A 25,018-nucleotide genomic window follows, 5' to 3' on the forward strand; every position below is an offset into this window, starting at 1 on the left:
TAATATTTAATGGATTATTAATGTGAAATTTTTATACGGTTAATATATTCTATATTATTTATAGAGATAACTTTTATTAAAGAATCAATTAACACATGACGAAAGACGAATAGTACAATATAAAAAACTGTTACAATTTTTTATATTAAATTGAAACTAAATATATAATAACATTCATTTTTTTGGATCCAGCAACACAAGATTCAAATTCAAATCATCGTTTTAAATAAATATGCACCACGTGAATAAAACATTGTCTAATTGTGATACAAATTGAAAGGAGATAGTAAGTTAATAACAATAAAGAAAGTATCACAATAAAAATAAAATGTAATATCTATTTGAAATTTTATATATATTCAATACATTATTTATCATACATTTGTATTTTTGAAAATAGTCAATAATGATTAGAAATGAATAGTGAATAAAAGACTATAGTGTATAAAACTCTTACATTGTTAGTGCGCATATTTTTTCCTCACATAAATAAGAAAAATACATCAATTAACAGCGTACGAGTTTTATATATTATTATTGTATATATCACTTTTCATAATTTATCATTATTAACTTCTTAAAATATAATTCAAATAAATAATAAATTATATACTAATTATACATAAATCTTTACACCAATATATATAAATATTAAACTCTAAAAGTAACCAAAATCTTGTCCTTCTCCAGGAGTGCATGCCATGAATTATAGTCACGAACCTTTAAGACTTTAATAATTGTCAAAAGTTATATTTCCATAGACTTCGTGTGATTTTTTTCCTTTTATAATAGATAACTTTTGAGAAATTGTCATAATAGCTATGTAAAAGACTAAAAATAAGTGGCCGTCTTATATTTGCTAGCAGCTTATATAAATTTAGTGGGGATCCAGTAAGTTTTTATATTACTCCATATTCTAGTCATCAATTCTACATAAATTTGATAGTTTGAATTAGTGAATAGATATAAATCATTAGATATTTATAAAATTGATGGTTATGATGAAAAATATGTTTATCTTAGAGTAAGTTTCAATCCCTCCCCATTTAAATTTAGCCCGGAGAAAGAAAAAAAAACGTTCCTTTTACCTAAAATATTTATTCCAGAGTTTGTCATTTGTTCTACTCCATTTATTCTAGTTATCTAGTATAGCATAACACAAATTGTTTGATTCGAATGAAACAAGCTCAATGGGAAAAGGATGTTTATACATCATGACATCACCATTAATTGTAAAGTAATTGAAGTCCAACAAGGTATCCATAAGATTGATTTGACTTTATTAAATATTTGTTTTGCTTTTTACACGTAGCACTTAATTTTTTCCATTAAATACAGTTGTGAAGAATAATCTTTTTGATGTCCAGAGACTACTAGTTTATATTATTTTTATAGATGTATGAGATTAAATTCATAGTATTATATTAAGAGAATTCATTTATTTCATAGTTATGTTAGTTGTTGTTATATATGTATTCTATTTATCAATCACATATTGGTTTAATAATGTAATTCCCTAATAGAATATTTCATAACCTAAAACATTAAATATTCAATCCTTCAAAACAATATTTGTTGAAACAAATAATAATATACTTTGAAAATGATTGATTACTTAACATAAAATAATGAAATACTCTTAGTTAAACCAAAAATATATATATCTATTTGTTCCGAAGCTTTTGATATTTAAGGATAGAAAATCAAGAAGTTAATGTCAAAGCTGAACACGTTTGATTAAAATATTTATATTAATTCATATTTACATAATTAGTTTTTTTTAGCACAAACTTGATCTCAGTTCTAATAATTTTGGAGAAAATTTTGGAATAGAAATTATTGAGAACAATTAACAAGAGAAAGTAGTACATTTAAAAGTGAATATATCTATTTCATGTCAATTTCATACGTGTATTAAAAACTTGGAAGTGAAGTTAAGAGTGGTTGTTAAATGAGGTGAGAAAAATGTTTAAATAAATAATAAAATATTTAGAATATATATATATATATATGATTTATCATGATTTTATAAAACATCAATGCACAAGATAAAAAAATTGTAAATATCGATTTTTTTAATGGAATGAGTACTTATTTTAATCTGATAAATGTAACTAACAAAGTATACAAACGGGTGTAATTAAGGAGTAAGTATCCTCTCCATTAATTAAGAAGCAAATGATTATTTCTCATCATATTTTCAATGACAAAAAAATAATTTTATGATAAATAAAATATTAAAAGTATCATTACATATGGTATTTTATATGGTATTTGTCTCTCTATTAATGAAAAAATACTTATTTTACTTAACTAGACTTGAAATGGTGCTTGAACAAATTTAGTGAAGATAAACATGTATACATCAAAAATAAACAAAAAAAAAAAATACATCAATAATATATAATATTTATATATTATTATTACTAGTGTATATATTGTATGATACTATATATTCAATTTTTATATATTTTATTTTTTATAATAAAATATATTTGTTATATTCAATGTACTTTATATTATAATTTCTGTGTGTTTATGATAACTATAGTTTAAGGTGAGAGACGTAATTAATTAATATATTGGTGGTGATTAATTATGATTATATGGTTTTTTTGTAAAAATTAAATAATATAAAGGGTAAAATAGGAAGTGAAAATTACATAATTGTAGAAGTTCCACAATGTTTTGTCTTTATATGTAGTATAGAAATATAAATATAGATTATATCATTCATATTTATTATAATTGAGAAATAGAAAAATATTATAAATAAATAATATGACGATCCTGTATAAATCATCTATATACATATTACACCAAATAAATGTAATCTGTTAGTATGTTTTTGCCAATAGTAGTTTTTTTTTTTTTTTTTGCTCCATTCAATATTTCCACTTGCTATTTAAGTAATATTGCTATTGTCTTCTCTTCCTTCCATCCAACACATGTTTTCAATATACCTATTCCCAATTGATTCAAATATAATATTAATTTTGAGACTCGTTCATATTTCACAACCAAACCAAATAACTATATATAATATTGCTTCTCTTCACTTGCAAAAATGAAAAAACTCCTTATCCCATTCCTCACTTTTCCACAAACCATCACTGTATTCCTTTTTCATTACCATATATTTTAACCATTCTTCTTTCTTCTTTTCATCATCATCATCATCTTCTTCTTCTTCTTCCTTTTCTTCTTGTTTCCATCACCATGTATTCAATGAGCGCACAAGGTGTGGTTTTTGCAACCGCCATGGCTGTCTCCGGCACCGTTATCCTTCTTGCTCTGCGCCTTCAGAAGTCTTTCCCTGTTCATGAAATTCCTCCTTCTCCTTCTCCTTCTCCAATTCTTCGATCTTGTCTTTTCTCTGGTGAGTTTTCTAAACACATAAACAAATATATGAAGGTTCCTTAGTCTTTATACACTGTCATAATTGTGGGTCGATGTTATATAGATGAAAGAAAGAGGGAGAAGAAGAAGAAGAAGAAAAAAGTGCAGTTTGCAAAAGACGTGGTAGATTCATGTAAAGATGGTGAAGAGTTCAGAAGGCAACACAATTGTTTGAAGTCAAAATCAGAATCAAAGGTTCAAAAGAATTGCAGTAACAATGGAGGAACAGATAAGAGAGAAATGCCTGCTAATAGGGCAGCCTTGTACAATGGAATTCTTAGAGATCGTGGTTCCCAACGTTTGGCCTATTCTTTCTAATTCCCTTTGCTTTTCTCTCAATATTCTGTGATTATGCATCTTCCCCTTTTTCTTCTTTGTTTTTTGGGTTTTAATATATACATGTATATATATATATATACATATATGTATAAGTATATATAGACATATATATATATATATCTGTGTGTATATGTATTAGGTGAAATAGAAGCAGAGGCATGGGTAGTTGGGGCCACACATGATCAAAAGGGTTAAATAGTTGATGCAGTAAAAGCTATTTTGTTTTAGTTTTAGATGAGGTCATTTGTGACAGGGTGTGTGGGTTGTTGTGAAGAGAAATTGTTCATATTTTAGGATAGTTTTCTTGTGCAACTCTGCCTTTTTTCCCATCCATTGTGAACAGAAATTAATGTTCAATGTGTAGTTGTATTGTTGTTTGTGACATGTAAATACAAATATTAATATAATTCTTAAAGAAGAAAACAGTGCTTGTTTTCATCAGGTCCAAATATCTTACCTGTAAATCTCTGCTGAACCCTTTTCCCTTTTTCTATGTTTGCTGAGCGTGAGGCCAGTTTACACGAATGAGACTCCTTTCTTAGAGAAAAGTTTTTTATTTTGCTAGTTTCAACATATTATTATTTTTTTAATGGATAAAATGTTAGATTATATTATTTTTTTTTATTTACTTCCCTCTTCATTAAATGGATATAATTCTAACTCAATTTATATCATGCATGTACAATTTGTGAGTTAAACTCTTCTCTAATAACCTCTCCATTATTGGAGAGGAAAGTTGTGGAGAAGTGAATTAAAAAATTTAAAAACTACGACATTTATGATTTTTAATTTTCATTGAAATTACAATTTAGCGTTAAAAGTACATTACAAATACAATTTGTGTTTCCATAAATAGAGAGCAATCTTACTGCAATTTTGTGGTAACTCCGCCCTGAGCTATACTAACAGAATAAAGAAGAAGTAAAAATACAGTAATAATATAAGAGTTTTATAAAATATTAGTATAATATTCATCATTTATTTATTAGCATTTTTTATTAAATAATACAAATTTATCGTTGATCATGAACTAATGTATAAATTTTTAAGTTGATTTTACATGTATATTACACACTTTATATTAAATAAATATAACTGCAATTACAATAATAACTACTATTATGATTTAAAACTAATTTGTTTTAGTTTATATTTCAAAGTAAAAATCATTATAAAATAGGTTTATTTGAGAATATGAAAATAGTTTTTGTCAACTTGCAAGTTGTACATTCGAAGCAAACCCAATAATTAAATCATGAATCGACAATAACCTAATGTAACAGAAGTTACTCAACCAGTCATATATTTATTCACATCTACAAAACCATCCATTATTTCCCCTCATTTCAAATCTGTCCACCAACCTTCAAGTTATATCACAAAAAATAGTAGAAAATGAGAGACAAATATGACCAACTCTGAAGCATAAATTTGACTTCCCTATTCTTTTTCGTCTCAAGCAACTAGGCTTTCATTTTATTCTTCTTACAAACGCATGAAATCTTGTATTTTATTATTGTCAGGGATTTTGTTGTAGTCATGAATTAGTGTATTCTTTATGAGAATGTGACATGGTTGATGCTATATTTTGACCAGGTCATATCTTATATACGTCATTTTATTTTAATTTTAAACGCCACAGCTTTTTATATCACGACTGTATTATTGTTTATTACATTGCTCAGTTTTTACCCAACCACCACTTATGTATTTTTTTATAGCCTATACTTATCTTGTGAGCTCCGAGTGACACGTGTCATCTCGAGAGGATTTAATTACATTGTGGGCTTGGCAAAGACCCCCTAATGAAGCATTTAATTACATAACCCCAATGGAGCCATAAAAAGAGTAAGAGTTTAAAATCTATACATTTTGCTGTAAAGTTTTTTACACTATCGATTTATTATCAACTATTAATTTGTATTACTTTTGTTTGAGAATCAATGATAATTAATATATAGATGATGAAAATTTGTTGACAGTGTAAAAAACTTACATTGTCAATATATATTAAATCCAAAAAGTATTTGGGAGACAGGAAAATCAGGGTGGAGAGTATAGGTGCTAATGAAACTAACAATTTGGGTTGACCGTGAGAATTGAAGGGTTTGGTTTGTTCCATCTCCAACCGGTTGGAAAAAAGGCTAAGATGTTATTTTGGATAAAAAATCATTACCTAAACTTGATAAATGGCCAACTTTTCAAAATTATTAAACTGTTTTTGGCCTAGACCGAATCATGGCTCAATAAGGCTAATCAGATCGAATCAAAATGGTTAAAAGCCAATTCAAAATGGTTAATGGTCAATTCAAAATGGCTTATACATACCTAAATTCGTCTATTAATTGATGGATTTGTGTTAACCCATTTTAATAACTATAAGTAGGAGATAGGACCCCAAGTCTCAATCACAGTGTCTTTAATTCTAAACTTAACTAGTTTAACAAGCTTATTCTTAAAATAAGACATTTTGGGAAAAGCTAAATAAACTGAGCTGAACTGTAATATGAATAAGTAATAAAATATTCACCATTAATTTATTAAAGTACATCACTCACCTTGTACTTAAGTTCACTTCAGAGGACCACTTTCACCATGATACCCTTTTGGCCCTTAACAATATATCAACAGTTAACATTTTTAGATATACTGGTGCTTCCGTTTTGTACATTTTAGACGGATCATAAGAAAGGGACATGACAATTTGATGTCGAGAGAGCAACATGGGCAGCAGAAAAAAATGTTGGGTAATTTTGGTTACCTTCATTGTGGAATATAACTTTTACATCAGCTTCTTTGTCTCATTCCTTCTAATCATGGTGCTAATATATGTGAAAGCAAATTATATAGTACCAGCGTGTGGGGCACTGACACTGTGTGCGTCACATTTTCTCACACTTTCTGTATCTTATTGAATGAAAGTATATCTTAGCATTAAATTATTCCAAGTTGCTGGCGTGAAAGTAGTTGCATGTTGGAAAAGGGTAAGGATGGAGAAGTATTATACAATAACACATAAAATACAAAATGTAATAATTTAATTATTTTTTAATTATGAAATCATATTTTTTTTATAAAAAATATGAGAAAAAACAATCACTTACTTCTCTGTATATTAGTTCGGTTGAAAATATCTAAGGGCCAGTTACCCAAGCAACAAATGTTGAGTGTTTGACTTATGATCCCAACCAATGAGGAAGGAGAGAATTGAAATGGTACCACCATGCTTGCTTACATCTCACTCCTCACTTCAACATGGCAACATGCTTCTGCTATCATTGGACAACCCCATGTGAACTTCCTACTGTATTGGTTAAACCAATCAAAGTACCAAGGAAAATAATAATGAAATAAATTGTATCCATAAACCTAGTGTATGATACTTTATTAGTTATTAAAGTATTAAATTTACTATGTTTAAGATAAAACTATTCTTTTTACATTCTTTACTGCCCACATTCCCCAAAAATAAAATACATGTATAGGAAAATATATTATTTTTCATTCTAGTTAGTCCAGACCAAGTGCAAAAAATCCCATAAAAAGGTGGAAAATAATGGACCATTAAATAAAGTATATCTTCTACACTTTGATAAATGTATAAATAGATGTTTTTTATAATTGATTTATTATCAAAAGTTGTATATATTTTATTAAACTGAGAGACCAGACCATAAAAACTGGCACCATATATCAGGAGTTGTATAACTTTTCTGCATAAATATATGATTTCTATATTCTGTTTAATACTATAAATTTTAACATTGTTTGTTGATGCAAAAAGGACATAATTATGAATAATACTATAAAATAAGAAGTAAAGAATGGTAAGCAGCTCGACAATGAGGCAATCATTTTGTTTGGATATAAGATACCAAAACCATGTGATTTGTGAACATAAGTATTTTAAAATTAAATCTGGCCTTCCAAAGCTATGAAAAGTTTTCATTAATATACTATTAGTTAGACAATGGATATATGGATGGGAAATTCCTGCTATTATGGGACCTCTCAAGTTCAATTCTTTGTTGTTTTCTCTCATTTTTTTAGAACACATTAGAGAAAAACTAATTGCCCTTTATCCATGTTACCAACACTTCTAGAAATAAATAATAAAGATCAATAGGCAATAATGGTTCACATGCCTGAAAAGAACCGCTACCTTTCAAGTTAATGGATATGGGTATCAATTAGTAATATACTTTGTTCCCACTTTTTCTCACATATTTGATCTAGCCGTATATGTTTGACAAACAAAGTTACTGTGAATTAATCAGTGTCACTTTTTACTTGAATTAACATCTACATGACCGTGATCCCTTATCTAATGAAATAGTAAGCAATAACTCAAGCAAAAATTGTAATATTATTGGGTTATGTATAAAAATATTTGCATGTAGTTCTATAATCATAAGAAATAGCTAGTAGCATATGATGTTCTCTTTTAAGATACCATAATTTGGCAACTAGTGAATTTATTTAATTTAAATGCAAAATGTGAAGGTACACCTAAATGAAGTTATTTAAGTAAACTTGAGGAGTACTAATAAGCTTGAATTGTTAGCTCAAATATATATGTATAAAAGTATTAGATTAACATATAATTGTATTAAATATATTTTGAAAATATATTCAAAATAATTGTTCGAGTTCTAACTATAGTTTTGTGCACAGCATAAATCAAAACAAAAACGCAACAAGAGAACAGTCTAAGACCTCAAAAAACGTGATACCCAGCAGCAGCAGATATTGCAGCAGGAGCATCAGACATAATTTGAATAGAAATAGTAAAATGATAAAGGATAAAATAATAAAATGTTAAATATTTTAATACAAATAAATACAGTAATTATATTTTTTAAATTGCGCAATAAAATCTTAAAAACAGTTAAATAGTAAACCGACCCAAATGTTTAATTTTAGTGGAGCATGACACATTGACAAGTGCAATCAGAAAGCAACATGACAACATCAAATCTCACCAATGCAAATTGGATTACTTTCCTTGTGATATCATCAACTTCATGTAGAAAGGGAAAGGAAATTTCTAGGAAAGAGAGGTTCCTAATTTAGAAAAAGATGTATATACTAATAATATAAGAATGTTTTACACTTTTATTGTATCTTCCTCCATTTGTTTTCAATTTTCATTGGATCTTCACAAAAGTAATCAAAATGAAAGGTAGATAATACACCGATTGTGTATAAATTTTTATACTATTAGTGCATACATTTTAGATTTTTCCTAATTTGTATGTGGACCGTATACTTTGCTTACGTGCTTCTCCACCTGATTAAAAAAACAAGAGCCAATGCTTTTTGCCTAAGTTTAGGTTCTCAACCAACGATTTTATAATAACTAAGAGCCGCTAATAATGCTTTCCCATCTGTCCGATATGGTTTAAAATACAATTTGGTTGTGTGCTTGCACTTTAATTGATGGGTTATTTGTGAATGCTTACTTTCTATTCGTCATTTCGTGACTTATTAAATTATGCTTCAAATATAAACACAACACATCACCAATCACTATTCACATGGTAGTCTAAATCAATTCAAACATCTTTCATAAATGAAATATATAGTAATAAAAAATGTGTCCTATCATATGTCCATTATTTGTTTTACGTAGTCATTTTTGTGTCCCGAATAAACCTCATTTTTTTGGCCCAACAAGATTGGACTCTAACCGGGCAACCCATTTCACTAATTCTACATGAATCTTAAAGTGAGATGCATTTTACACATGAAAATACACATCTGTAATTATTAATAACTAAATATCAGTCTACATGTATTCTTATTTTATGATATTAGTTATTAAATTTGTATTCTTTATTTTAGAAAATTAGTTGGATGTACTTCATGTTATAATTTTTGTATTTATTATAATATTCAATTTAAAGTAGGATGTATTAATTATATTTATCTATGATTATATGGTTTTACTTTAGAAGTATAAAATACTAAGTGCAAAATAGGAAAATTGAATCATAGTGGTAGTTATTTTAAGTTTTGGTTATATATACTAGCATGTCAGCAGTTACTCCGTGTCTACCGACCCGCATTTTTACTTTTTAATATTGAATATTTAATTTTTATATATTTCATTTTAGAAAATTATATCACTTTTTGTACATGATATTATACTTTTTGATAAAAACTATAAAAATGAACGGTGATATTATTAAAAAAAATACATTGGTAGAAAAATATTGTAATAATTATTAATTATAACAGCAAAATAGGTAAATGAAAATTATGTCATATAGGTAGTTATAAGTTGTTTTGACTTTATATATATAGTATATATATACATATATGAAAGTATAAATACAAATGATGAAATTATGAACATATTATAAATTGATTTATATAATAAATGTACGTTGAAGTCCATTGCACGCTTTTACACAAACTAGTCCTTTTGTTATAACATCATATATAATCATAGTTCATGTGATCTAAAAGTGTATAAATACTCTAACTCAATTCACATCATTGATTAAACACATTCCCCATCGACCCTATTCTCTTCTAACCTTTGTCATTAATTTATACAAGTAGCCACTCTTACACACTTTATTACAAACTTTACAACAAATTTGAGATAGAAATAATTCTTCAAGGGCCACAACAAATTCCTTGTGGGGAAAGGTCTAATGGGCCGAAATTACTACACCCATTCTATTTCTATCATACAGAGTTCTATTTCTCCTCATGCTATTTTCATTTCAATCTATTTACTCAGAGACACATATTTGTTATTTTAAAATCTTGCATTTCATCTTGTGCTGCATCGCTGCAAATTGTAGTTTTAGTCAGACATACACATTATTTGGTTTGTTGCTACTGTTTCAGTTTTTTGTTTATATAAAACATAATATTTTGTAATTCATAGTCGATGCCCTTCCTTGTTAGGCACTATAGGCTCAGGCTTCTATATTTTGTAGCTTATTCATATGCTGGTTGTGGAATGTTAAGTTTTTTATACTCTCTTGTAATGTAGAGTTTGTGGGGCACTGTTTTTGGTTGCATAGATGATGAGTCTAATTGAATTGATATCGACCATTTATGAGTGTAATTGCTTATCAAATAGTTGTTATTTTTGAACACTTGCATACTACCATACTCATTTTTTTTCAGTCTACATGATATATCTTACAATATTATTCTTATGATGAATTTATATAAAAAGTGACATTAGTTATATCAAATAAAGTTTACATTTGCTTTTGTGGTGGGAAAGGCCCAGAAGCTTTTGCCCAAACGTGTGAGGGACAATGACAGCCCATGGCCCGAATATATTAGGGTTGGGATCCTTTGATGGCCCAGTTCTAGAGAATATATCTACTCAACATCCTGTAACATAAAACAAGGATTAGCTGTTCTCAAACATGTGCCGATGTCTGTTTACTTTTGTTTTTTGTGATTGGTTTGAGACAGACTTAAGAAACAAATCCCCATCTTGTTAACATGAAGGTTGTAAAAAAATAGTAAAAAAAGGAAAGTGCACGTGGAGAATTAGTGTGCAAAAGCGATAAGCAGGCAAAGAAAAAGCTTGGAGTAAAGAAAACAGTTTCTCCCGCTTTTGAATTTAATAAGTTTCACTTTTTAATTGAGACGTATATCTCAAATTCTCTATGTATCTCACTCTCTTTTCGACACGACCTTCTCACATTTCGGTTATGTGGTCATTTTAAATTTCAAAATATATAAAGTATAAAAATCTATTTATTTATTTTTTTGTAAAAAGGTTCAAATGCAGTGCGCCCTTTTTAAATCAAACGAAAAAAGTATTTCGTGAAACTCTTTTTTCAATGTTTCAGCTTTATAAAAAGAAGAAAAGTAAACACATTTATTTCTTACAGAACCCTTTTAAGAAGGAAAAAAACTTTCTAAGCGTGCTAAAGTAGTTCCATTGAATCAGTTATGTGAAGGGTGTAGGACAAAATTGGTAAAGATGAAAAAAATTGGCAATATGAATGGGATGGGTTACTTAACCCACATGGCAATGTCATGGTCTTAGGTGTTTGTTAGAGTAACAGCCACTGGAGCTAACATTAATTATTGTTATTAGCATGACATGGTTTATATTAATTTGCCTACCAACACTCTTCTGGATTTCTTACTTATTAGCATAAACTCAAATACTTTCATTAGATTAGATTTATTTATTAACATTTTAATAAATCATCATTTAGTAGGTTTAAATTTGATACATTTTAGCTTAAATAGATTGTTTTCATATTGGTTGGACCAAAAAAATGCTACATCACTGTTTTTTTTCCTGAGTGTAACCCTCAATACAGTAATAATGTTGTTTGGACTAGACCACCCTCATAAATTGTTTTTCCTCTAACTAAGAACCCAAGTTGGAGTAATATTATAAAAATGTTCTTAATTCTAACATGATTGTAATATGTGAAACAATAATATAAATATACGACAAATAATGTATCAATTGTGTATAAATTTTTATACAAAATGTAAATTAAAAGCTAGAGGCAGTGGGAGGTGAGAGTGACAGTGGTACAGAAGACAGGAATAAAGGCAAGTTAAGGCAACCATACCTATTTATGAACTCAAGAGACAAAACACTTGTTCCTGGTTTTCCTCCTTGACAAATTTCCACTTAGTTTCTTTTCTCTTTCCATCTTCATCTATGTTGTTGTGTTGATTTTGAGTGAACAGATAGATGGTGATGATTACTGCTTGGATCACTGACCTTTTTGCTTGCATGGGGTGAGCCCCTTCCTCCTTCTTCCTTCATTCATTATTCCTATTTATTATTCATTTCAGTTTCATCAATGAATTTTCTTTTTCTGGAAAAAAAAACATCTTTTTTTCTTTTCCTATTCCACTTTTAACCTTTTTTTTCTTCTTCATGTTTTCCAAAATGGGTAACTTACTAGTTATTAACTCAACATTTGGGTATTATATACTTGTTCATGTTGTTTAGGTACTTATTTGCCTTCATCTATTTTCAATTGTTGACTTGTATTATCTCACAAAGGACTTAGAGGATGAGATGCTTATTTAGTCAAATGATTTATTAATATAAAAATTGACTAATATTCCTTATTGATATGATATTTTATTTCTAAATGAATGATTAGATGAGGGATGATATGGGGGCTTCAATGATTAGTGCATGTATATACTGACTGATATGTTAACAACTTTATGTTTTCAACCTTTAATATATACATTTAATGGAATAACTCATAGTACATATTTGTACTGAGGTTTGCTTTGGGGTAATATGCATCATAAGAATATATATATCAACAATTTCTGATTGAATCAACTTAAAGGGGTAAATTTCTGCATTGTCCATGGTCAATTAATGACTTGTTGTTTTGAAATACCATACCATGGAACCAATTTCAGTGTATTGCTAAAATAGCAAAGATGAAACATTATGGCTGTGTACGATGATTATTTTATAGAAATTTCTCCTGGGCTGAGAGATTGTTTGGCCATGTGAAATCCATAAAATCTTCTTTTTTAGGTAAACATTTTTAGTTCTTTGAGGTGTCGAGACAAAGGATAAAAAGCTTTTTAATGATAACAAAAGCGGAAAGTCTTGTGTTAAAGAGAAACAAGAAAATGGAGTTTAAGAAAATTCAAAGCAAGGGCAACATGCACTTGTAAAATTTACATTGGGCTATGTTTTGTTGTTATTTAACTTGTTTTATAACAGAGCAGTGGTTGTTTCGGATGCTGTATGAAACCCACGCCAATTATTGCTGTGGACGAGCCAGCAAAGGGACTAAAAATTCAGGGGCAGACAGTGAGAAAACCAACCATATCAGATGGTTTCTGGAGTTCAAGCACTTGTGATCTCGATAACAGCACTATTCAATCTCAGAGAAGTATCTCATCTCTCAGTACATTAAATCAAAATTTTTATCATAGCAATGGAACTTCTACTGCAAGCACCAATTCTGAATTTGTAAACCAAGGTGAGTTCTATGTCGAGTTCTGTTTTTCTTCCTGGTAATGAAAATTGGGATGCTCATCTATATATACTTTTAGCATAGCATATGATCTTTGTTTTCGGGTAATATAACAAGCTCTAAGGGAACCTAGTTCGGGAAATAGTAAAGAGAAAGTTGGTAAGTGGGGGATTAAATTTCTTTCCGATCAGGTTCAGTCCTATGACCAAAGTGGGTGCCTTTGCTCTACAAGGGTGTTCACATGTGGCATATCATAATATTTTACTTGGTTCGTTCATATTTGAAGAGGTACATTGTTGCAATACCATTTTATTTTGATTTAATTGTGCTTTGTTTGGTCCCCGTGGTTCAGCTCAGTTTGTAGACCTGTGAGACACCAAGTGTTATCCTCCGGGTTCGAACACTAGCCGACTAGCGACTAGCGACTGCGTTCTCCCCCTCTCCTTTAAAAAAAAGTTACCTATAAAAAAAATGTGTCTTTTTTTCTTTTAAGGGAATATAAAGGTTAATTTGTACATCACATACATGCTATTCATTGCAGGTCTAATCCTCTGGAATGAGAGCAGGCTTCACTGGACTGAAAATAGCAGATCTAGGAAGCCAAGCCAACAAAAACGAGAACCCGTACTGAAGTAAGTAAACTGCACATCACGTTTGGGCCTATTAATCAACTACTCTTCAATCATAATGTAAATAAGGGCATCATCTTAGATATAGTCAAACCCATACAAAATTCTTGGTATAGTAGTAGTAATTCATAAGCATCTGACTTCGCCTGATTGTCGATTAAACTCATTGTAAAAGGTTAAAAATACTGGGTATATGGTTTAGCTCTTGAAAAACATAATTATCTGAAGCAAAACATTTTCATGATATATGTTCCGTTTTTATGGCGCTATACAAGCTCGAGCTTCCATCATTTGTCTTTCTCAATTTCTCTCCCATCAGATGATTATTAGTCATTGTGTTTGTTGTAGCTGGAATGCCACTTATGAAAGTTTGCTTGGGACACGACAACCTTTCCGCAAGTCCTTACCCTTATCGGTAAGTGTCCTGTATATTTTTATACATATTTTTACTGGGATTTTTTTAGGTGAAATGCAAGATTACTAATTGATAATTTGATTTTCAATAAATAGGAAATGGTCAAATTTCTGGTGGATGTTTGGGAGCATGAAGGGATGCATGATTGAGAAGATAAAATGCTGAAGCTTTGTCCAAGTTCACTTAAAGTTAAATGCTGTTTTTAATTTGCCAAAGACTTTAGTGTATAGTTGTGAGAGAAGATTAAAAGATCAAACACAAGTTTGTTCCAAATGCAAAGCCAATACTTTTGTTTTTGTTTTGCACTCCTCCTGTAAATGATGTATTCTACTTCCAAACTAAAATCTAATTGGTGAATGTAGTAAGATATCTGTTCTTTTTCCCTTCTATAGTCACGAGGGTTAGGACACAATGAGACACAAAAAAGTGAGACAACTGATACCCATTCGTGGGTTAGGAATCAAGTACCACACATTGGGTGAACCAAGTAAATTTCTGTTTCCTTGTTTTATGATTTCTTTTCTATTCTTATTTGTGTTTTCGTTAACATTGGCACATTGTAATTTCCCATTTAGATGCATAATAATTCCTATTAACAAGCATTGTTAAGATTTTTTTAAGACAAGTGATTTTTTAAAGTGATACTGTGATCTAATTTTAACTATTTGAAATATTAAAAGTTAGTTAATTATATCTAATAATTAATATTAATTATATATATTCCCAATCCTGTTCTAAAACTATCTCTTCGAAAGAGTATGAATCTTATATACTAATAGTGTATGAATCTTATACATTGACAATGTATAAGTCTTATATATTATTAGTGTATAATTTACTATTCATTTTGTATCATTCACCATTAGTACTTAATGATTATTGACTCTTCAAAAAAATTCAAATGAGTGATAGATGATTTAATGACTGTATATGAATCTTTGCGCGGACGACAATGCATACACATAGATGAACTTTTAGATTTGATCTTCATTTTTTTACGTGGGTCCGGCCAGGATGGCACGCATAGGTATAATAGGATTAGTTTTTGAAAGGGGAGATGTTGTAAGTGTAGAAGATAATGAGCTAAATGTGGTATCAAGTTGCTTAAATTGCTATGCTATGTAGTATGCCATTAAAGCTGGACAAGTATTGGGCCAGTTGGTGTTATGTCTCAACTCTAACTGTACTTTTCAAGATTCTAACTCACTGTTTTTTAAATGCCATCTAGGTCAAATGTCCATATCGTCTTAAGCATTTAAATACATGTACTTATCTTCAACTCTCGAGTTAGTGATAAGTCATAAAGAGACAACAATTAAATTACGGTTGAATCGTCTAATTTTAATTAATTTGATGGCTTATGATCTCATATTTTGATTGAATGAGTATTCTTGCAATAGAACCCTACTTTTATTACACAGAGCATGGGAATAATATCAGATATGGCTGATTTTTGTGGGGTATTCAATTCAATTAAGCTATCTTCTAAATTTAGATTCGCTATCTTCTAAGTTTAGATTCGCAATCTTCTAGCAAATGTGCCTCTGTGATTAGAACGCAATTCCAGAAATTGAGTTCACCTAATGAATCTTTACAAAACCCAAAATAATTTTGTCAATTATTACACAACTCAAATATTGATTCAATGTTAGACATTCGTATCAAATTATTTATTTGCATGATTTATATTACTTGGAAAAAATCAATCCAATCTTGCTTAATAAGATTTTTGTGAGAATATAATATAACATCGAGTGTGAGATTATAGATATATAGAATCAATGTAGTTGAAATAGCTAGGTATAAGGATCTTTTGCCACATCAAAATTATCAAAGTCCTCAAAATGCATATTGTTTTGAAAACAGTCTTTTCAAACAATTTCTTAGAAAGATTTGATATATCTACGTTACTCGGTGTAAGTATTTTTTATACTGTCAGCAAATCATTCACTATTAATTTGTTAATCATCATTGATTCTCAAATAAAAATAATATAAATTAATGGTTAATAATATATTCACACTGTAAAAAGTTTTACACTGTTAGTGCACAGATTTTAAGTAGAAATACGTGAAGAGTTGATTATGATATTTAGCAATGACTAATGCAATTTGACAGGTGGAGTGAGGCTCTTAGTTGTCTAAAAAAAATGCAATGACAGCGTACTCTAACATAGAATCAAAATCAATCTCCTATAGCAATCATATACTACTTCAATTTGATTGTATACTAGTAGAGGACATCCAAGTTGGGGAATTAAAACAAATATTAATGTTCCAATTTGGAAAAAATAATATTGCAGGCAAGATCAAAGAAGTAACAATCTTATAATCGAGGTGGTCCAGGTAGACAAACATTCTGAAGAGAGTTACAAATCACAAATTACAAGCAAGATTGGCATCTCTAGTATTTAACTTCAAAATATTTTAGTTCAACTAGTGTTATTTAATTATATACATGTTGTATTAATATATGTATATACATATATCTTTCCACAGTTCATGTATGTAATAGACTCAGTTGGCAAGTGGGAACGTGACAATATGATGGCATGAAATATGTCCAATGTTTCTAGTCTCATACAACAATACATTGCGTGCTTCTTAGCCACTGCAGAAATCAGATTGTACTCTCATCATTTACTAGTTATATATGATTTATGACCATACCTATTATTGTGGCCCATCCCAACTCATTATTTGATGCAGATTCATTTCCACAGAAAAGGCAACCCAATACAATCTAATTAATTGTATGTTATGTTATTTGTTGGATTAATTTTGACACAGATTAATTTAATCTAAATCTACTTGAACAGAATCTTGAATTTATAAACATTGAAGTTGAGATTGAATTACGGTTCATATTTCTCTAACAGAGCTTAAGCATACTTTTGCTGGCACAAAAATAAATTTTCATTGGCTCTCTTGCCCTGATGTTGAGAAAGAATTTTAACTACCAAATTTTGTTGTTTTTTATTGTCTAAGTCTGTATTAAAATGGAATCTCACATTAAATAAAATTTTCAGAAATATCAAAATATTTCTCATGCAAAAAAGCTACATTATTTTATCTAATGGTTTGAGATGTTTGTACATTGTATTCAGTCATGTTGAACTCTTTTTTTGCTTGCTTGTTTCAAAGAAACATTGAATTCAGAGTAGTTTTTTTTACAAAAGAAATATCAAAATATGGGAACTGATTAGAGAATCAGAAAATAATACAGTTCTACTTATAAAAAAACGTTATTTTATGTCTACCCCACAAATTATTTTATGTCAACAACATCCGTGAGGATAGCTCTCCCCGTGAATATTATTTTTCATATGTAAGACTAAAATCGAAGACTTTACTTCAAAAATTAAATATTTATCATTTAAATTAGTCACTTATTAGTAAATAATAAACACACTATTTAACAACACTTGAAATTGTTAAGAAAAACATTCAATTATAACTTCTTTTAACACAATTTTGATTGTTTATTACTATTTTTTAATTTGAATAAAAGAAATATTTCTATTTTCCTTTTACTATGCTTTGGTTGGAAGAAGAAAATAAGAAAATAAAAATATGTAAGCAAGGAAGATGATGAAATAAGAAAAAGATATAAAATTAGAGTAATTTTTTATGTTATTTAGTATCAAACAAAAGATAGAAACATTCGCATACCGTTTAAAAGATGAAATGTGAAAAAGAGCTCTTTATCTATATGACAACGATTTGTTGTTTTAAATGATATTATAAACTGTCTTCAGATGAATAAGATTGAAATAAAAACAGAAAAAAAATAATAAATACTTAATTTTTAATTGATATTAGATATTTTTATTGATCTACATATGGCTATCACTTCATTGTGCTACAAATGAGTCAGTTGACGTAGAGTTACTTAAATACAACCGCATCAGCGACCGTCCAACACCATTTTTAAGAAATAGCAATTGCTATTCACGATGATGACCACAACTTTTGAATTCGATTCAAGCACTCTCTTGTTGATTATTTTTCATCATTCAAACACGAGTTATCGTATCATGCATTATGCTCAACATATTCTTGATTGGATAAGGGTTGTCTTCATTAAGAGAATCATGCCATGGAACAGAAGATTCACGTACAATTTCACATTATCACGTTTTTGCCATGTTAAAAAGACAATAGAATTTGATTTTTTATTAACACACTCACTTTATTTATTACACCTACAACTTTTTAATTACTCCTACCACTATATTTTTTTAATTTTAGTTTTCATATATATATATATATATTTCAAAACTTTTTTGTTTTATATTTTCAAGGATTTGTCCACTTCCTCTATATTTACCCTCATCCAAAAAATTATACTATTATCATTTTAAACCGTTAATTAATTAACTAGCCCATTTCTAATGTTTTTATGTGTTAGCCTAGTGATGTAAGATCTTACTAGATCCCCAGAACGATGAAAGAGTCAAACGTTCAATTCTTGTAAGTAGGGTTGGAAACAAGTCGAACCGAGTCGAATCAGAGTTTAGCTCGATAAGGATTGGTTCAGCTTGAAACTCGACTCGAGTTCGATACGAGTTATTTTTTTAGCTCGAGTTCGGCTTTGTTAAAGTTCGCAAACTGTTTGGTTCAGTTCAAATGGTTCATTTAGATAACTCAAATCATTAATTAAATTTTGAAAAATAATGCAAACGGTTATATATATATATATATATATAAATTTAAATATAATCTTGTTTATATATATAATAACCATAAATATAAAAAATAATGTTTGGGTCATCACAAATATAAAAATTAGTTTAAATATAAAAATTAGTTTATATATATAAATACATATATACATTTGCATGTATATAAATATATCGATCTAGCTCATGAACCTAACGAGTCGAACTATATTCAACTCAAGTTCGGCTCGTTTATTTAACGAGCTCAATTTCCAGTTAAAGTTAGGTTCATTTGGTTCATGAACCAAATTTATCGAGCTAAATAACGAATCGAGTTTTGAACGAGTACCGAGTTGGTTCGGTTCATTGTCAGTCCTACTTGTAAGCGATAATTATTGGGAAGAATACTCACGTACCATGTAAGGGATTAGTTCATTATCCAAAAGATGAGTAATACCTTGGTAATACCAAAATTTTTGTAGCCAAATGATTAGTTGGCTTTTGCTCTTTACTAAAAATATGAATACCAATTAATACACATAAACTATTCCCAATGTAAACAATATAATGATTATCAACTAATACACATTGAAAATATATATATAGGAATATTGTAGTCAAGATAATTATAAATAAATCAAATTAAATATTTTTTAATACTTGTTAATATCTAAAACCAAAGAGGTATGCAAAAGGTATGGAATGGTGAAAGTAGTCATTTAGAAAAAAAAATTAAAATGCTCTCCCTAATCTGATAATACATCATTAAATATCAACATAAAAACTTATTTATTAATAATTTGTTAAACCTAAAGCATTTAGTATATATGCACAAACAGCAAAATTTTATTACAACATTCATCATTTTTTTGCAATATTTTTATTTAAGAGCTAATGATGATTAATGTCTGAATGATAAATGATATATTGACATTGTAACATATTATTACATGGTTAATACATAATATTTAATTCAAACTTCAAAGTTTAATGCATCCAATTATTATAATAAAAGTTGTGTTAACAAGTGTATTAAGTATATCATTAAAAGATATAATAAACATTATTAAAAAATAAGCTCGAGTATTTTTCAATTTGCTAAAGGATTTTTTTTTACTTAAATAATGATCCTAAAGGCTAAAACACTTATTTACGTTGGTTATTTGTAAAAATAATTCGAAATATGGGTATTTTATATCTAAATTTTAGTACACTTGATTTATTAAACTCATTTTTTACACGCACACATAAAAGTGTTTTTTATAAGTTTAATCTCTATGTATTGGTTCTGTAAAGTTTTATACTATGTGTATTAAGTATTAATTTTACTTAAGTATGGTTAACATGTGACGAATATACATAAAAATAAATTTCCACATGAAAATAAAATGAAAGACACGTGACAAAGTAATGCTTTTATCAAAATGGAAATAAAATATTCAAGACATTTTACCTTTTTATTTGTCACTTTCTATTTTTATTCGATATTTATAGGTGTTCTCAGAGCAATCCTCACTAAAACTTCATTTATGCGTCATTCGAAAAATATCACATGTTAACATTAAATGAATGATTGTTGTAGCTCATCTGATCATAGGACTAGTTGCGTAATGTTTGTGGTCAGAACTATGAATATATGTAATCATTCACTTTTATGTTATGCAATGTACCATACGCTAAGTGGATTAAATGATGGCTTAGTTAAATGTCTTCACAACCAACCATCTTGATAATATATTACCCATACAAGGGAATAGCAACTAGATATTGCGGCAATGCCATCACGATGGGAATCACTTGTTTTTAATGGTGTCTTATTCTCTATCTTAAGCTAATTATATATTAATATATAAATAAAATAAAAATTTTAAAAACAAAAAATAATAAAATGGAGTAATCTAATTGTCTTGAGACATAAAATAAGATACCATTTGAAACAAGTGATTTTCGTGCATTCATTTGATTCATTTTACAAAACAACCAAAATCGGCACACCTTTTCTCTTGGTTGATTACCATCTTAACCTATCAATTCATGAATAAGATATATCATAATTAAGTCATACTTTTTTTGTTGCTAGATAACAAAGTTACGAAAACAAAATCACATAATTAAAATAGAGTTGAGAAAATAAAAATTAATTCGAAATATTTAACATAAAAAATTCTCTCAAAACATGGAAAAATTCTCTCAAAATATTTAACATAGAAATATTCGGATATTATTTTAAATCAAGAATATTATCCTATGTGTTTTTTGAGATTGTGGGATGCTTCAAATGAGTAAAAAGGCTCCATCTCTTAATTATATAACCCATTCTAAAGAAGTTTAAAAATAGTAGACCCATTGATATTTTTGGTATTCAATAGATCCATTGATTGTAACCCATTGTTTGATTTTCGATCTTTTCACATATTAGGCCATGCAATGGACCCTACACAATTTGCATGCAACCGCTGGAAATCAAATCCATTGTACATTTGATCAAAATTGTCTTAGAGGTGAGTACTGAGTACCATCAAAGTTCAATTTTGTACACACATACACTTATCAATTTGAACCCCACCCTCTCTATATATTATATATATTTATGTAATGCCATTATAAATATTTATATACAGTTAATATAACATCTACTAATTATTTGCGTGACTTTTTGAAGAGTCGGTAATAATTAAAATGAATAGTGAATGATATAAAACTCTTATACTATCGGTATATACATTTTTTTCTCAATAGATATTATGTTTTAACTTTTCCAAGTCAACCCAACATCAAGCAAATTGTCTCACCCTTTCCCAGCAGACACGGTAGGAAATTTCATTATGAATGCTGACAATGCAGATTTACTGTCTCTTTCACACTACTACTTTTTAAGGATCACTACTAAATCTAAATGGTTCACTGTTGAATAATAATAATTAATAAATATATCGTTGTGGAAAATTTAATCGTTTGGTTGATTAGGAGCTAATTTTGCTTATATTTGAGAGAGATTAGGTAGTCTTCCTATAAAAAAAATAGTCCACTTTTCTTTAAAAAAATCTTTCATTGGCTCAAACGTTTTACAGATTCATGCATGTACTTGTTTTGGTTACCACATCAAAATGTTCATTTCGATAATGAATTATATATTTTCCATCTAAGATGAAAACTAATAAAAGATTAACTCATGATGAAGCATTAATTCTAAAGTTAGCATACCAAAAGTCCCTAACCAAAACTCCTCTCGAATGTCATTTTTATAGATTTATATTTTAGTTTTGTTCGTATTTATATGACTATTTTAAAATATATTGTATAATAAATACATTTGTTACCAAACTATTATTATTTATCAAAACAATTTGAGTGTGAAAAAAGAAAATAATTTTATTTTATTAATGAATTTCATTTTTATAAACTACATATAATTATTGACAAATTTATTGATGTTTTTTAATCTACGTAAAACTACAAAAATATTCTTATAAAAAAAGCATGATGAATTGTAAGCCAAATAATAATACTTTACCTATGTTATGTGCATGAAATTTCACCAACTAATAGTAAATACATGCTATTTCAGTTTACGTAAATTTAATCATTTTTTAATAAATTTATAAGTAGGAATCCACTAACTTTAAGAGTGAGTTTAAATTTATTCTTCATCTTAACCATCAATTCTAAGGAAATCTAATAATTTAAATATATCCATTAATTCAAATCATTGAATTTCCATAAAATTGATGGCTATGACGTGGAGTAAGTAGATTCTCTCCCTAAATTTATTTTTATAAGAGTTGGATTAAGAAATGTGATAAGAGTATTGTTTAATAAATGTAAAATAAGGAAAATGATAATAAAAATCTAGTATTACATATTAATCACCAAATTTTAAGATAAAATTTTCAATTTCCTTTTTAATGACATTGGTTAATAGAGTGAGGATCCATCCACTTACTCCAATAATAAGTTTTGTATAGCCATCAATTTTATGGACATCTAATAATTTAGATCTACTCACTAATTCAAACCATTGGATTTTCTTAGAATTGATTGCTAGGATGAAAAGTAAGTTTAAAAAACGTACTTTGGAGGAAGTAAATCCCTCCATTTGTTAATATTCCCCAAATTATAAATAAAAAATAATGAAAAAATGGATAAACAGAACAATAAGCTAAGTTAACAAATATAATTGGAGCAGTAGTCTACTTCATTTAGTTTATATTGTCTTACTTTTGAGTGTAATATAACACACTTTATCAGTGTAAAAATTGATACACAATTAATATACCATTTATTACTTATTTTTACTATTTTTTGAGGAGACAATGATAATTAAAAATGAATGATACATGATGGACCGACAATGTATACGAATGCCAAAACAAAGACTCCCCATAACCCACATTCGTATAATCTCATCTAAGTATCTTCTCGTAGCAAGACAATTGGCTTGTGCGTGCCAAATCCAAAACCTCTTCTTCTTTAATTTTTTTATGGAACAATCCTCAACCTCTTGAAAACAACCTCAATCCCCCGTTGCCATTCATTTATCTTTCTTCTTAAACGGCTATGTACATTTAACCAAACATAAATTCATGCACTTGCACTTACACTTACACGTAGCATTTTGGAATGTTTTCTTTGAAGTTTCTAGCTACCACTTCCAATTATACAACAACCCCCCTTCCTATAGATACATTTCTTTACCCGCTAAGCAATATATTGCATGGTCAGTGAGGCTTACTTTCTTAACTTTAATGTTAAGGGGAGTCGCACAAAATGTATTATTCTATGTGTTACTTTATTTGATTGGTCAAAAAATATTTAATTATTACAATTTTAATTTAAATATATATTTTTCAACCAATCATTCTACTTATCCTACCCATTAGTCTCAAAACAAAATACATTGCTTAATGCTTATGCTTTATTTTATTTACAGTATAAGCATTTTTTTTTACAGTTAGCACATATTATCAAAGTACAAATAAAGATAAAAAGTCTTATTATGATGAATTCTGATATCTTATTTCTTGAATGGATAGTGGTCCATAATTTCCGAATTTAAGTAAGTATAAAACATTGGATTCGTTTAGAGTATAAAACGACATTTTTGCCTCCATATTTTCAGAGAAAAGTTAAAAATAAAATCACCGTATATCTCACGTAAACGGAGTGAAACAAAAGTAGTATATGTAATGTGGAGTGATTATAATATACTTCAAATAATTTTCCATTGGCTTATTGAAAGCAATGTGACAATTTTCATTGTAAATCAACCATTGGCTTATTTTAATTTTAGTCTTCTAGATAAATAACATTTTAAATTTTATCAAATAACCTATACAATTTTATATATCCCCTTTTCTTTCCTTGTAAGTTAAGGTTAGTGAAATAAATATATTAATGTGGGAAGTACTGTATGTAGTATACTTTGCTTGCACCTAATGAAAGTTGAAATAACTTTTTCTGGGAATGTTTTTCTAACACTTTATAAAATTAAAAAAAAAAAGAGTCCATAAAATGTGCCAGAATTCCATATGATTCTTTATTGACTGAGAAGTATTATCTATGGTTATCTCTTATATATTAATAATTAATAAAATATTTTAATTAATTCACCAAT

The 25,018-nt window shown here is 28.4% G+C and overlaps 2 protein-coding genes across 5 annotated transcripts; both read left to right on the forward strand.

The window, feature by feature from the left end:
- On the forward strand, window positions 3,019-4,157 carry LOC109345521. 2 transcript variants are annotated; one of them, XM_019584586.1, is made up of 3 exons: window positions 3,019-3,169; window positions 3,200-3,379; window positions 3,464-4,157. In XM_019584586.1, exons 2-3 carry the CDS (start codon window positions 3,220-3,222, stop codon window positions 3,715-3,717), a joined length of 414 nt encoding a protein of 137 aa, XP_019440131.1. In that variant the 5' UTR covers window positions 3,019-3,169; window positions 3,200-3,219; the 3' UTR covers window positions 3,718-4,157. The 2 variants fall into 2 exon arrangements, with proteins under 2 accessions (XP_019440131.1, XP_019440122.1); XM_019584577.1 differs by having other exon boundaries at window positions 3,020-3,379.
- Window positions 12,238-15,126, forward strand: LOC109345534. 3 transcript variants are annotated; one of them, XM_019584615.1, is made up of 5 exons: window positions 12,238-12,483; window positions 13,445-13,706; window positions 14,242-14,332; window positions 14,660-14,744; window positions 14,840-15,126. In XM_019584615.1, exons 2-5 carry the CDS (start codon window positions 13,469-13,471, stop codon window positions 14,891-14,893), a joined length of 468 nt encoding a protein of 155 aa, XP_019440160.1. In that variant the 5' UTR covers window positions 12,238-12,483; window positions 13,445-13,468; the 3' UTR covers window positions 14,894-15,126. The 3 variants fall into 3 exon arrangements, with proteins under 3 accessions (XP_019440160.1, XP_019440144.1, XP_019440151.1); XM_019584599.1 differs by having other exon boundaries at window positions 12,244-12,483; window positions 13,450-13,706; XM_019584606.1 differs by having other exon boundaries at window positions 12,247-12,483; window positions 13,450-13,706; window positions 14,678-14,744.

This window comes from Lupinus angustifolius, chromosome LG01 (genome assembly GCF_001865875.1).
Source record: "Lupinus angustifolius cultivar Tanjil chromosome LG01, LupAngTanjil_v1.0, whole genome shotgun sequence".
Lineage (NCBI taxonomy): Eukaryota > Viridiplantae > Streptophyta > Magnoliopsida > Fabales > Fabaceae > Lupinus > Lupinus angustifolius.

Bases quoted from the DNA above. Each gene is read 5' to 3' on its own strand.
- LOC109345521 (XM_019584586.1), top strand. From the start codon at position 3,220: ATGTATTCAATGAGCGCACAAGGTGTGGTTTTTGCAACCGCCATGGCT. The intron at 3,380-3,463 runs GTGAGTTTTCTA...GATGTTATATAG, and splicing joins TCGATCTTGTCTTTTCTCTG to ATGAAAGAAAGAGGGAGAAG.
- LOC109345534 (XM_019584599.1), top strand. From the start codon at position 12,437: ATGGTGATGATTACTGCTTGGATCACTGACCTTTTTGCTTGCATGGG. The intron at 13,707-14,241 runs GTGAGTTCTATG...TATTCATTGCAG, and splicing joins TTCTGAATTTGTAAACCAAG to GTCTAATCCTCTGGAATGAG. The intron at 14,745-14,839 runs GTAAGTGTCCTG...TTCAATAAATAG, and splicing joins GCAAGTCCTTACCCTTATCG to GAAATGGTCAAATTTCTGGT.